Raw genomic sequence first — 13,465 nt, forward strand, 5'->3', positions numbered from 1 at the left:
TATTTCTTAGCATCATTAATATTTTGTTTATTAATCTACCACTTACATCTTTATTATTAATTTTTGTATCATGTTGAAATACTAATGTTTTATCATTAAATCCATCATTACTAGCACTGTCAATTTCATTAAATATTTTATATAGGTGATTATGTAAAAGGTTATTTTTATACTTGACTGTCATATATTTTGTAATTTGAATATTTTCCTCAATATTTTCTAAAACTGAATCGTCAATTATCTCATCAGCAAGATCCTAAAATAAAAAAAATATATATTATATTCACACCAAATAAAAAAAAAATTTCATAACATTTATAATAAGATGAACATTTTGCAGAAAGGATAAAACGAAACGAAAACAAATCTTTGTTGAACAATCCTATTAAAAAAAGTGGATAATTGATATATTTAAATAACCTGATTACTTGATTTAATTGGGGCAACGATTACACATACTGCTTATTGTAGTATGTATAAGTGGCTAATGAAGGCTGGGACTGAGCAACTACTGGGATAAGAAGATCCCTTCTACAAATGCCAACAGCCTCTATGGTGGGTGGTAAAGCGATAGAAGACAGTGCACCCTCTTGGTCTTGGAATGGGAAGCCATTCCTAAAGGCAGATGTAACCAAAATTTCAACGGCATAGGATGCGGAAGGCAATCACCACACTAAAGACCTTTGTGGTATCCCTAGACCCATTGGATTACGCTCTAAGTATGGGAGTTCCTGAGAAGAAATTGTCGGAGTAATACTCCCACAATCGGATCTCTGGTTAGGTACTATCCTCGGAGAGACATATAATGGTACAGGAAAGAGAAATGATAGAAGAAAGAGAATATCAAAATTAAGGATGGGAAATGGAATATAAGGACAATGAATAGGAAAGGGAAATTGGAAAATGTAAAGGTGGAGATGGAGAAGTATAGATCTGTTAGACCTGAGTGAAGTATGATGGGAAGAAGGAGAATTTGTATCAGGAGACTATAAAATTATTTTTAAGGGAGGAGAATACAAGGAAAGAGGTACAAGAATGATATACAGGAAAGCAATAGAAAGTAATACCAGTCAGCGAAAGGTTCCTAGCGATTCGCTAGGATCCTTCTGTTCGCAAGTTCTGTCCTAGCGAACAGAACCAGTAGCCCCCTGATAATACAGGTCTACTTGTCAATAATGGACGCACTGGAAGAAGTAGACCAGATATGTGAACAAACAGAACAAATATACGAAGTAATGGAAAAGGATATATAAGAACAATTGTTTACGCCGTTTAGCGTAAAGTTTCCGTTATTTTCAATGAATTCCAACCTAGGGTGGGTCCCGTTGTTTTGTTACAGGAATGTTAAATTTCACTTTGTTTCGTATTTTTGGGCTTGTCATTTGAACCTGTTTTATTATTTGTTCTCGTGTTCGACCCTCCCTCCGTCATCCTTAGTGACCGCATCCATTCTTCTATCGAATTATTTTTGACTACCCTTTTCATACACCCGTTATTCTTTCGTTCCCATACTAATACATGCACACATCTCTTGTTTTTTACACACACTCTCTCCTGTCCACTACCTGGATCTGGTTCCCCCCTTTTTCTTTCACGCCATCTTTTCAGCAGAGTAGATCCAACATTCCTCCAATACAGTCGTCGCCTATGACCATATTCTCCTGCAAACTTTGTGATAATATTCTCATCCAAGCAGAATCTCAAAACTCGTTACTACACATCTGAGATTCTACGCATTATTCTACCACTAAACCACATCACACCTCTGTATTCCTGATACACCAGTGCGGACTACGCCCAGGATTACTGTATGTATTCATGTATCTGCATTCACGAGTTCGTCTCTTGATATTATTTGTGTGCTACAGGCAAGTTCAATTTTCATTATTACGTTAAACAGTGATTTTATCATTGAAATTAGTGGAACATTCAGTTCATCATACCTTATGCCTTACGATTTCAAGTTTGGTTAAAAGAAAACCATTTATTCACTTAAATGCATTCATGATAGGTGGCTTACCTATTTTACATGTTTAATTATTACGATTTGTTATTGTAATTAACTCTAAAAGGAGATGAAAATTTAATAATAGTTGGAGATTGGAATGCAAGCATTGGAAAAGGCAAGGAAGGAAATATAGTGGGTGAATACGGGCTGGGCAAAAGGAATGAAAGAGGGGACCGACTTATAGAGTTTTGCACTAAGTATAATTTAGTAATTGCCAACACCCAATTTAAAAATCATAATAGAAGGATATACACTTGGAAAAAGCCAGGCGATACTGCAAGGTATCAGATAGATTATATCATGGTTACTAAAGATTTAGAAATCAACTCGTTGACTGCAAAACTTACCCTGGAGCAGACAATGATAGCGACCATAATTTGGTGATAATGAAATGTAGATTGGGGTTTAAAAACCTGAAGAAAAGTTGTCAGATGAATCGGTGGAATTTAGAGAAGCTTGAGGAAGAGGAGGTAAAGAAGATTTTTGAGGAGGACATCGCAAGAGGTCTGAGTAAAAAAGATAAGGTAGAAAATGTAGAAGAAGAATGGGAGAATGTTAAAAAGGAAATTCTTAAATCAGCAGAAGCAAACTTAGGCGGAATAAAGAGAACTGGTAGAAAACCTTGGGTTTCAGACGATATATTGCAGCTGATGGACGAACGTAGAAAATATAAGAATGCTAATGATGAAGAAAGTAAAAGGAACTATCGGCAATTAAGAAATGCTATAAATAGGAAGTGCAAACTGGCGAAAGAAGAGTGGATTAAAGAAAAGTGTTCAGAAGTGGAAAGAGAAATGAACATTGGTAAAATAGACGGAGCATACAGGAAAGTTAAGGAAAATTTTGGGGTACATAAATTAAAATCTAATAATGTGTTAAACAAAGATGGTACACCAATATATAATACGAAAGGTAAAGTCGATAGATGGGTGGAATATATTGAAGAGTTATACAGAGGAAATGAATTAGAAAATGGTGTTATAGAGGAAGAAGAGGAAGTTGAGGAGGATGAAATGGGAGAAACAATACTGAGATCTGAATTTAAGAGAGCATTAAAAGATTTAAATGGCAGAAAGGCTCCTGGAATAGACGGAATACCTGTAGAATTACTGCGCAGTGCAGGTGAGGAAGCGATTGATAGATTATATAAACTGGTGTGTAATATTTATGAAAAAGGGGAATTTCCGTCAGACTTCAAAAAAAGTGTTATAGTTATGATACCAAAGAAAGCAGGGGCAGATAAATGTGAAGAATATAGAACAATTAGTTTAACTAGTCATGCATCAAAAATCTTAACTAGAATTTTATACAGAAGAATTGAGAGGAGAGTGGAAGAAGTGTTAGGAGAAGACCAATTTGGTTTCAGGAAAAGTATAGGGACAAGGGAAGCAATTTTAGGTCTCAGATTAATAGTAGAAGGAAGATTAAAGAAAAACAAACCAACATACTTGGGGTTTATAGACCTAGAAAAGGCATTCGATAACGTAGACTGGAATAAAAATGTTCAGCATTTTAACAAAATTAGGGTTCAAATACAGAGATAGAAGAACAATTGCTAACATGTACAGGAACCAAACAGCAACAATAACAATTGAAGAACATAAGAAAGAAGCCCTAATAAGAAAGGGAGTCCGACAAGGATGTTCCCTATCTCCGTTACTTTTTAATCTTTACATGGAACTAGCAGTTAATGATGTTAAAGAACAATTTAGATTCGGAGTAACAGTACAAGGTGAAAAGATAAAGATGCTACGATTTGCTGATGATATAGTAATTCTAGCCGAGAGTAAAAAGGATTTAGAAGAAACAATGAACGGCATAGATGAAGTCCTACGCAAGAACTATCGCATGAAAATAAACAAGAACAAAACAAAAGTAATGAAATGTAGTAGAAATAACAAAGATGGACCACTGAATGTGAAAATAGGAGGAGAAAAGATTATGGAGGTAGAAGAATTTTGTTATTTGGGAAATAAAATTACTAAAGATGGACGAAGCAGGAGCGATATAAAATGCCGAATAGCACAAGCTAAACGAGCCTTCAGTAAGAAATATAATTTGTTTACATCAAAAATTAATTTAAATATCAGGAAAAGATTGTTGAAAGTGTATGTTTGGAGTGTCGCTTTATATGGAAGTGAAACTTGGACAATCGGAGTATCTGAGAAGAAAATATTAGAAGCTTTTGAAATGTGGTGCTACAGGAGAATGTTAAAAATCAGATGGGTGGTTAAAGTGACAAATGAAGAGGTATTGCGGCAAATAGATGAAGAAAGAAGCATTTGGAAAAATATAGTTAAAAGAAGAGACAGACTTATAGGCCACATACTAAGGCATCCTGGAATAGTCGCTTTAATATTGGAAGGACAGGTAGAAGGGAAAAATTGTGTAGGCAGGCCACGTTTGGAGTATGTAAAACAAATTGTTGGGGATGTAGGATGTAGGAGGTATACTGAAATGAAACGACTAGCACTAGATAGGGAATCTTGGAGAGCTGCATCAAACCAGTCAAATGACTGAAGACAAAAAAAAAAAAAAAATTAACTCTATAATTTATTTGTGTAACTTGCTGATCGCCGAGTTTAATTCTTTGCTACTTATGCACTGTATTCATAATACTTCTCGTAAATTAACCTAAAGCAAATTACTCCTGATGTGCTGGTATGTTTTAGGACTTTGTGATTTTTGTATTTTCAAGAATGCTTATCTATCAAAATAAACTCCATTTATATTATTACTTATTTTAATGTGATTATATTATAATTAATGTTTTCTAAGCTAATGAAATCTGTTCATTGCTAATCTTCATAGTACAGTATATGTTAGTAGTGCAACTGTTTTCCAGTTCCACTTTCTATTGATGTTATGTTTTAAGTATCTAATTTGAAATTAAGGTGTTTTATGTTCTCTTATTTTCAGGCTCTGTTACATTGTGTATTTAAAAAATGTTTATTCATGTATTTTTGCATTTAACAAAATTATTCATTTGTTGATTCAGCTGATATGTTAAGTATTATTAAGTTATGTTAATTTCATAATTTCCTTTTATGTTTTAAGGTTATGATTATAACATAAGTTCATTTGTTACACTTTCAATAAAGTCCAATTTCTTTTGGCAAATACTAGCTGTGTGTTTTTTGTTAACTTTACCTAACAACAATAATGATGGGAGATTGGAACAGTGTGGTAGGACAGGGAAGGAAAGAAAATATAGTTGGAGATAATGGGCTTGGTGAATTGAATGAAGGAGGGGAAAACTAATAGCATTTTATGAAGAGTTCGATCTATGGATTGCTAACACCTGGTTTAAAAATCAATGAGGAAGATTACATACATGGAAGGCTCCTGGTGACAGACAGATTTCATCTTGGTCAAACAAAGATTCAAGAACAGCATAAAGATGGCAAAAACATTTTGTGGAGCAGACACTGAAACAGATCATAATCTATTAGTAGCAGATGTTAGAACTAGACTAAAGCATATTGGAGAACCCAAATTGATGAAGAAATGAGATTAAGTAGACTAAAGACTGATGACTCTGAAGCGTATACACGAAATCTGGAAGAGAATCTGAGAAAAACAAGAACAAATGAAGAAGTATCAGGAGAACAGAACACCATTAAAGATTCGATACTGAAAGCATTGCAAGAAGTGAGAGAAATGCAAGGAAGGACTGGTGGATTACGCAGGACACGTTGGATAAGATGAATGCAGACAATCGAAGAATATTTACTTCTAAAGAAGGGAAAAAACAATACAGGAAAATTAACAATGAATTAAGGAGATTAACTGAAAATGAAAGAGAATAAGCAAACAGGGCGTAATAAATAAGAATGGAAGGATGACATCATGTGTAGAGTAGAACACGGCTGTTTGACCTAAACTACGTTAATGATAATCAGTCAGGACTGGTGATTGAAGAGGAGTGGGAATGTGAGGAGGAGCAAAGAGGGCCAAAAATACTAAAAACAAACTAAAAAAAGCAATAAAGGATCTAAGCGAAAAGAAAGCAACGGGCTATGATATAATACCGTCTAGGACTGATTTGGGAACAAGTGCAAGAATGAGCAAAAGAGAAGGTTCAGTTGACATAGTGCTGGAAGAGAAGAATATAGAACAAGTAAAATCTTTAAATACTTCGGAAGCTTGGTAAAATGGGATGGAAGTTGTATTGAAGAAATTAAAAGTAGGCCAGCGATGGGTAAAGCTACATTTGAAAAAGTTAAGCGACTGTTAACAGCAAAAATGATACAGATTAAATTAAGGAAGAAGTTTGCTAAGTGTTACAATTGGAGTGTGGTGCTGTATGGCAGTGAGTATGGACTATTAAGAAAAAAGAAGAAAGATATTTAAATAGTTTTGAAATGTGGTTATGAAGGAGAATGTTGAGGGTGAGGTGGACTGATAGAATAAGGAATGAAGATGTATTATCATGGATCGAGGAAGTTAACAACACAAGAAAGAGATAAACGTCTTGGCTGAGACATATCTTTTGAAGAGACTGCCTACTAAAAACGATAATCGAAAGGAAGGGTATCGAAGGGAATCGAAGGGTAAACTAGGAAGGGGAAGAAGATGGATTGGAATGCTGGAGGATACCAAGAATGGGAGAAGAGAGAACGAGAGACAGAACATAAGATCCCAAACCAGATCTTATGGCCTCCCAGTGATGTTTTTTGTTAAATATTCTGTACTTAACAATCACAGGAAAAAATAACTTTCTTTCCTTTATCTTACATCTTATTTTTATATGCATTTATGAAACACCTTTGCTAAAGGATAATGAAACATGGTAAATGACATCTTAAAAAAGAAAGGATAAGATATTCTATACAAAAAAATCTATATATAAGATAATGTTAGGAATGAACTAGTTAAAGAAGACAAACAGGAATGTAAGATTAAAATCATTACCTGAAAATGTTTAGATAAAAACAGGGGTAATCTGAGTATGAATTAAGCAAACAATTCTAATTATAACACCAGTAAGTTAAACTAAAAACAAACAAGCACGTTATGTATTTTTAAATATAACAAATAAACATCTTTACCGACTCTTCCTGTTTAATTTGACCTTGTTCTTCCTTTTTTATAAGCATCAAACCTTCACAGTTCTCATTTGAATCTAAACTTAAAGGATCATTTTCTTCTTTTAAAGGAATCATTGCGTGCAATTTATTAAAATTTAATCCCTGCAACAGAAAAATTTCACACTACTGTAATATTAAAGTAAGTTTTCATTCTCAATTTTAACCCTTGAGCAGGTGTGCTGGATGATAATGTAATACTCCATCACATAATTTTTTAAAAGTACAGACAAACTTCTATACAAGGAACTTCTCTTTTATGAATTTCTCTATAGTACAAAATTTTCCCCGAAACCTTGACTTTTAAGGGAATTTTCTGTGTGCAGTTACTTCCTTACAACAAACAAATGATTTCTATATAACAAATTTTTTTCTAATTTTTATTTTATGTGAAGTAGTTTTACACAGCCAGCTTTTATTATAATGAAACTGCAATAAGAATACAGTAATGCTGTGACCTTGACAACGGCAATGTGACTTATTGTAAGACAGCCCATGTTTGTTTTATTGCTGCAGTTAGCATTTCCTGTAGTGCGTCTTTAATCTCAGTGTGTAAGAGTTTGTGAATTTCTTAACAGACAAGCTGTCCTTAGATTTTTTTTTTTTTTAGTTTGTATACTTAATCTGTCTATGGTTGTTTATACAAACAGAATATCAGAATGTAAAAGTGTAAAACTTTATCTATTCAGATAAAATAAAAATTATAGAATATGTTGATAAAAGTAGTAAAAAGAAAGATGCTTCCTTACGTTAGGGAATTGCAGCCAGATCATTATCGACAATTTTTCAAATCGTGAAATAATTAAAAATCAGTCTGAAGAATGTTTTATTGAATTAAAAGAGTTATTAAAGAATTCATGTATTTATGGCAATACGTGAATTCAAATGTCAACAAAGACAAAATGTTTTATAGTGGTTCGTGAAAAAAATATTCCTGTCACGTGTTACAATAAAAGAAAAAGCACTATAGTTTGCAAAAACTATGGGTTATTGAAGATTTTGTTGCAAGCACAGGTTGGTTGGAGAAATATAAAAACAGACCTGGAATTTCTAAGAAAGTGACAACGGCACTTGGCGTAAGTGCTGATGTACATGAAGTCGACTGTTCATCTTGGAGAGAAAATGTTTTAGTAAATCTCTTATACATCAGTATGAAAATAATAATGCTTTTAATGCAGATGAAACAGCATTAATTTTTAAGTGTCTGTCAATAAAGACTCTTGCTTTAAATAAATGTTTTGGAGGAAAAAACACTAAAGAAAGTGTGTCTCTCATGTTAATGTGCTAATATGACTGGTACAGAAAAATGTATGATTTTGTTAATTAGAAAAAATAAAAAACCATGCTTTTTCAGGGTGTCAACTCATTAGAAGTGAGTTACAATTTTAATATGAAAGCGTGGATGACTTGAAATATTTATTGTAAATGGCTGTGGAAGTTTGATCACAACATGACGAAACAAAAGAGAAAGGTGTTACTTTTCCTTGACAAGTGCTCTGATTACCCATGATAGATTTTAGGAAAAATGAATTCAGTTAAAATTGTGTACCTATCATCGAATATGATCTTAAAACTTCAACTTATGAATCAGGGCGTTAAGAAGAACTTGAAGGTTCACTATCAAAAACAAGTAGTGTTGAAAGTGCTCAGTGTAACTGATAATAACCCTTACAAAGGAAACAATAAAATTACAATGAAAGGTTGTATTGCAGAAGTATCAAAAGCACGAGTAAATGACATTAATTCCAAAACAATCGTGCAATGTTTTAGTAAGGCTGGTTTTACCAATATATTCAAACAAAAGAAATTGCACACGCGCTGAGCAAAAGTTGGAATAAAATAAATGACATGAGTTGTCTGACTGAATATGTAACATTACAGGAATACATTGATATTGACAATGAAGTTGGGATTGCTGAATATCCCACTGGTAGTGAAATTGTAAGTGATATCCTGCAGTTTTGTGCTAGTGAAAATGAAGATGAAAAAAAGGAGAAGAATGTGATGTCCTGGATATGCACTAGCAGTTTACAAAATACCTTTTTATTAATATGTGCTGGAATACAATAGCAAGAAAGTGGCCGGAAGAAATCTTTCTTTAAATAAACAAATCAGAATCTTTTATTGAAAACAAATCAATTTTTAATAAAATTCAAACTAAAATACTCGATCTTTTTTTTAATGAATAATAACGATAAATAAAATTAATACGAATAATTAAAATAGAAAAGTTGTCATTTTCTAAAATATGCAAATTTTAGACATTTATTATTAATACTGTGAAGTTCAATTAAAAAATCAAATTTTACAAGTTTAATGTACTATGGTTTATGGATACCTGATACTAGATATGTAATGTTCAAAGTACTTTGTATATTGCATGTTTCTTTATAAGGAAATTTTCCCAGTCTCCCATGACACATCATTACCGAGAAGTTCTATTGTATTTGTGAATGTTGGCAATAATCACTGCCTCCAATCTTAAACCAGTTCAGCAAATCTTCTCATGGCCGTTAGTAATGTCAAACAATTTGTAATTACTTCCTTGTACAAAGTAAAGGAAGTATTGTGATCGTGAAAAATTTCAGTTTTCAGATCTCAACGGAAATATCCATTTTGACCATCCCTGAATCCATTTTGACTAGTTTTGGGGTGACATCTATATATACATGTATCTTGCATGACTCAAAAACGATTAGCTGTAGGAAGTTGAAATTTTTGATTTATGACTGTTGAACATCTAATTGTGCACCTGCCCTTTTGATTGCAATCGACTCAACCAAAAAACCCCAAAATCCATATTTGTTTGGATTTTTTATTGTTTCTTAACTGATGCAATAAGCCCTCACTGAGAGCTTTTCAACAATATATCATAAGTGGTACTTATTTTCATTGGTTCCAGAGTTATAGCCAAATAAAATTTTAATTAATGAAATATTTGGATCTAAAAAGAGCATATCGGTTCGAATCAGATTTCATCTCTTTCTTTTAAATTTTTTTTTTGTAATTTAAATATATTGATTTATTAATAATTAACTTTCGATTGTAAAAAAAAAATATACGATAAATAATTCAATAACAATAAAAAATATGAAAAATTATCAGAAAATACAAGGGTAAGTCAATTATTATCCGCAATTTAGTTATATTTTTGTTTATGTTGATAGTACTGCCGTGTTGCGTAGGCGACGCATGCGTGTTTTAATTGTTATGTCTGTGCAGGTTTGATGCTGCTAGGTTAGTTTCATTATCGCTGCCCTGCCGTTAACCATGGCTGCTTCACTTTCTGTTTGCACCAAAGAAGAGTTCAGTGATCCGGTTTTTGTGGTCAGAAGATGTATCAGGGGTCGAAATTCATCTAAAACTTTCAGTACAGTACGGGAACAGTGTGTTGCCGCAATGGAGTGTCTACGAATGGATTGAAAAATTCAAAAATGGTTGCACAAGTATTATGCATGACAAGGAGCCGGACAACTGTTTACCGCCACAAATGAGGAAAACATTAAGCGTGCGCGTGCGCGTGACATGGTTTTCTTAGACAGACAAGTAACTATTGATGAAGTGGCACATCGTCTGCAAATTAGTCACGGTTCTGCTTACGAAATCATCCGTAACAGACTTGGGTTTCATAGTCTGAGCAAGATGGTCCCAAAACAACTCGCACAGTCGCATAAACAAATGCGCTTGGACATCTGCCAAAAACATTTGGATCGCTATGATAACAAACAGGACATCTTCTTAGACAGAATCATCACAGGTGACGAAACATGGATCCATCATTACAAGCTAGAGAGTAATGTTTTGGGACTCACAAGGCCCAGTACTGGAACATTATGAGGAAAGGGGGATGACAATAAACAGTGCGGATTACAGTTAGATGCTTACTGCCAAGCTGAAGCCTGCAATTTGAACCAAACGCCGAGAACTGCTGTCGAAAGGTGTTGTTGCACGACAATGCCCGCCCACACTTCTGTAACACTCCAGAAACTCAACTTTGAACTACTGGCTCATCCTCCATATAGTCCTGATCTTACCCCTTCTGACTACCACTTATTTGGTCCACTCAAAGTGTGAACGGCCACTTTGACCTCAAACAAAACAGTGAAAGAAGCGGTGCGTTCCTGGCTCACAGCTCAACCGAAAACCTTCTTTTATGAGCGCATCAGGAACCTTGTGCAACGTTGGACCAAGTGCATTTAAATGCAAAGGGACTATGTTGAAAAATGATGTACAAGTAAGTTTCCTATTTGTATTGCAATAAAATCTATAACTACATTGCGGATAATAATTGACTTACCCTCATATTAATGAAATAAATAAATAGAATTTTAAAAAAAAATTCTTATATTTAATAGGCATACAAGGAAGTCATGTGGTGTCCACATCAGAGTTTTTTGTTTTTTGTTTTTTTTTGTAATTAAATTAATCTCTCAATAAAATGTGGAATATTTTTTAATCTGACATGTCAGATCATTAAAGTACTTATAAACACATTTATTTTTTTCTTTATTTGTTCGGTGTTTACTTTTAATAAATTTATTTCATATACATAATCTAATTTTAATTATCATTTATTATACTGCATATGCTTGTAGAATTCTATGAATATTAACAAAAGATACAATCTAATGAAAAAAATGTGCCTGTTTTAAGTGAGGATTAATATACAGAACATTTACATCATAATATAAAGCAAAATTATTGATCCAAATTTACTGAAAAAAGATTTAAAAAAAGAAAATAAAAATGCCAAGGATCAAAATTAACTGCCAAAGGTGTAATTAACAATATTTCAGCATTAAATCAAAATCCTATTACTGAAATAAATTACTATCATTACATTACAACTTAAGAAGATATATAACATTAATGCAAGATTGCTTACATAATTATTAAATTATTTTGATTTAACAAATAGATTAAAATGTTAAAAAGGAATAACCTTACAGTAACGTGCAAATTAATCCTAACACAGAAAATTGTTTTGTTTATTTCTATGTTAAGGCTACACTGCTTGACCACACCCATTCTTTAAGTTATCTGTGTAATGTGAGATTATTTTATTTCAATTATTTAGCAATCCTCATTTTATAAATAGTGAAAACGTTCATATAATTTTTTATTACAAAATCCTATTTTTGTATTTTTTGTTCTGCGTGTCTTGAATATATAATAACAGATACAACTCCAACAAAAGTATTAAAAAATTACTTCCCTTTCTGAGCATGCCAGTATAACATGACAAAGAGCTTTCAAGTATGTGATGGACTAGAGAAAGTGACTACTATATTAATAAAATAATTTAAAGAAACTGATTCATTTTCATCTGAAAGGAAAGGTATATGTAGCTGTAAAAGAAAAACTACTCCATCACAGGATTGGTTATTAGTGAGAAAAGTAAACTTTTATTGTTCAGGGACAAAGGGTTCCATATGTTAGAAAAGCATCAGATGAAAATACGTCACTGGCTCATACCCAACAATCATAAAAAAATGTTTTGGGAACGTTTCACAATTGAAGGTCCTTTTTGATTACTTCCACTAGATGGCATGTTGAAAATTATGTATATATAAAAATTCTGAAGTAAGGGCAGCCGAATAGCTTGTGCTATTCGGCATTTTATATCGCTCCTGCTTCGTCCATCTTTAGTAATTCTACTTCCCAAATAACAAAACTCTTCTACCTCCATAATCTTTTCTCCTCCTATTTTCACATTCAGTGGTCCATATTTATTTCTACTACATTTCATTACTTTTGTTTTGGTTTATTTTCATGCGATAGTTCTTGCATGTAGCATCTTTATCTTTTCACCTTGTACTGTTACTCCAAATCTAAATTGTTCTTTAACATCATTAACTGGTAGTTCCATGTAAAGATTAAAAAGTAAGTGAGACAGGGAACATCCTTGTCGGACTCCCTTTCTTATTACGGCTTCTTTCTTATGTTGTTACTGTTGCTGTTTGGTTCCTGTACATGTTAGCAATTGTTCTTCTATCTCTGTATTTGAACCCTAATTTTGTTAAAATGCTGAACATTTTTATTCCAGTCTACGTTATCGAATGCCTTTTCTAGGTCTATAAACGCCAAGTATGTTGGTTTGTTTTTCTTTAATCTTCCTTCTACTATTAATCTGAGGCCTAAAATTGCTTCCCTTGTCCCTATACTTTTCCTGAAACCAAATTGGTCTTCTCCTAACACTTAATTCTAGTTAAGATTTTTGATGCATGACTAGTTAAACTAATTGTTCTGTATTCTTCACATTTATCTGCCCCTGCTTTCTTTGGTATCATTACTATAATACTTTTTTTGAAGTCTTGACGGAATTCCCCTTTTTCATAAATATTACACACCAGTTTGTGTAATCGATCAA

At 33.0% G+C, this 13,465-nt stretch overlaps 1 protein-coding gene across 1 annotated transcript in view; it reads right to left on the bottom strand.

The window, feature by feature from the left end:
• The window catches only part of LOC142320505 (uncharacterized), a 75,453-nt gene that overhangs the window by 13,427 nt on the left and 48,561 nt on the right, over positions 1 to 13,465 (bottom strand). Inside the window, exons 6-7 of the mRNA XM_075358368.1 lie at positions 7,060 to 7,200; positions 47 to 256 (exon numbers count right to left, since the gene is read on the bottom strand). Of these exons, the coding sequence (XP_075214483.1) occupies positions 47 to 256; positions 7,060 to 7,200 (351 nt within the window). The remainder of the gene's footprint in view (positions 1 to 46; positions 257 to 7,059; positions 7,201 to 13,465) is intronic.

Source organism: Lycorma delicatula, chromosome 2, assembly GCF_047948215.1.
Source record: "Lycorma delicatula isolate Av1 chromosome 2, ASM4794821v1, whole genome shotgun sequence".
Lineage (NCBI taxonomy): Eukaryota > Metazoa > Arthropoda > Insecta > Hemiptera > Fulgoridae > Lycorma > Lycorma delicatula.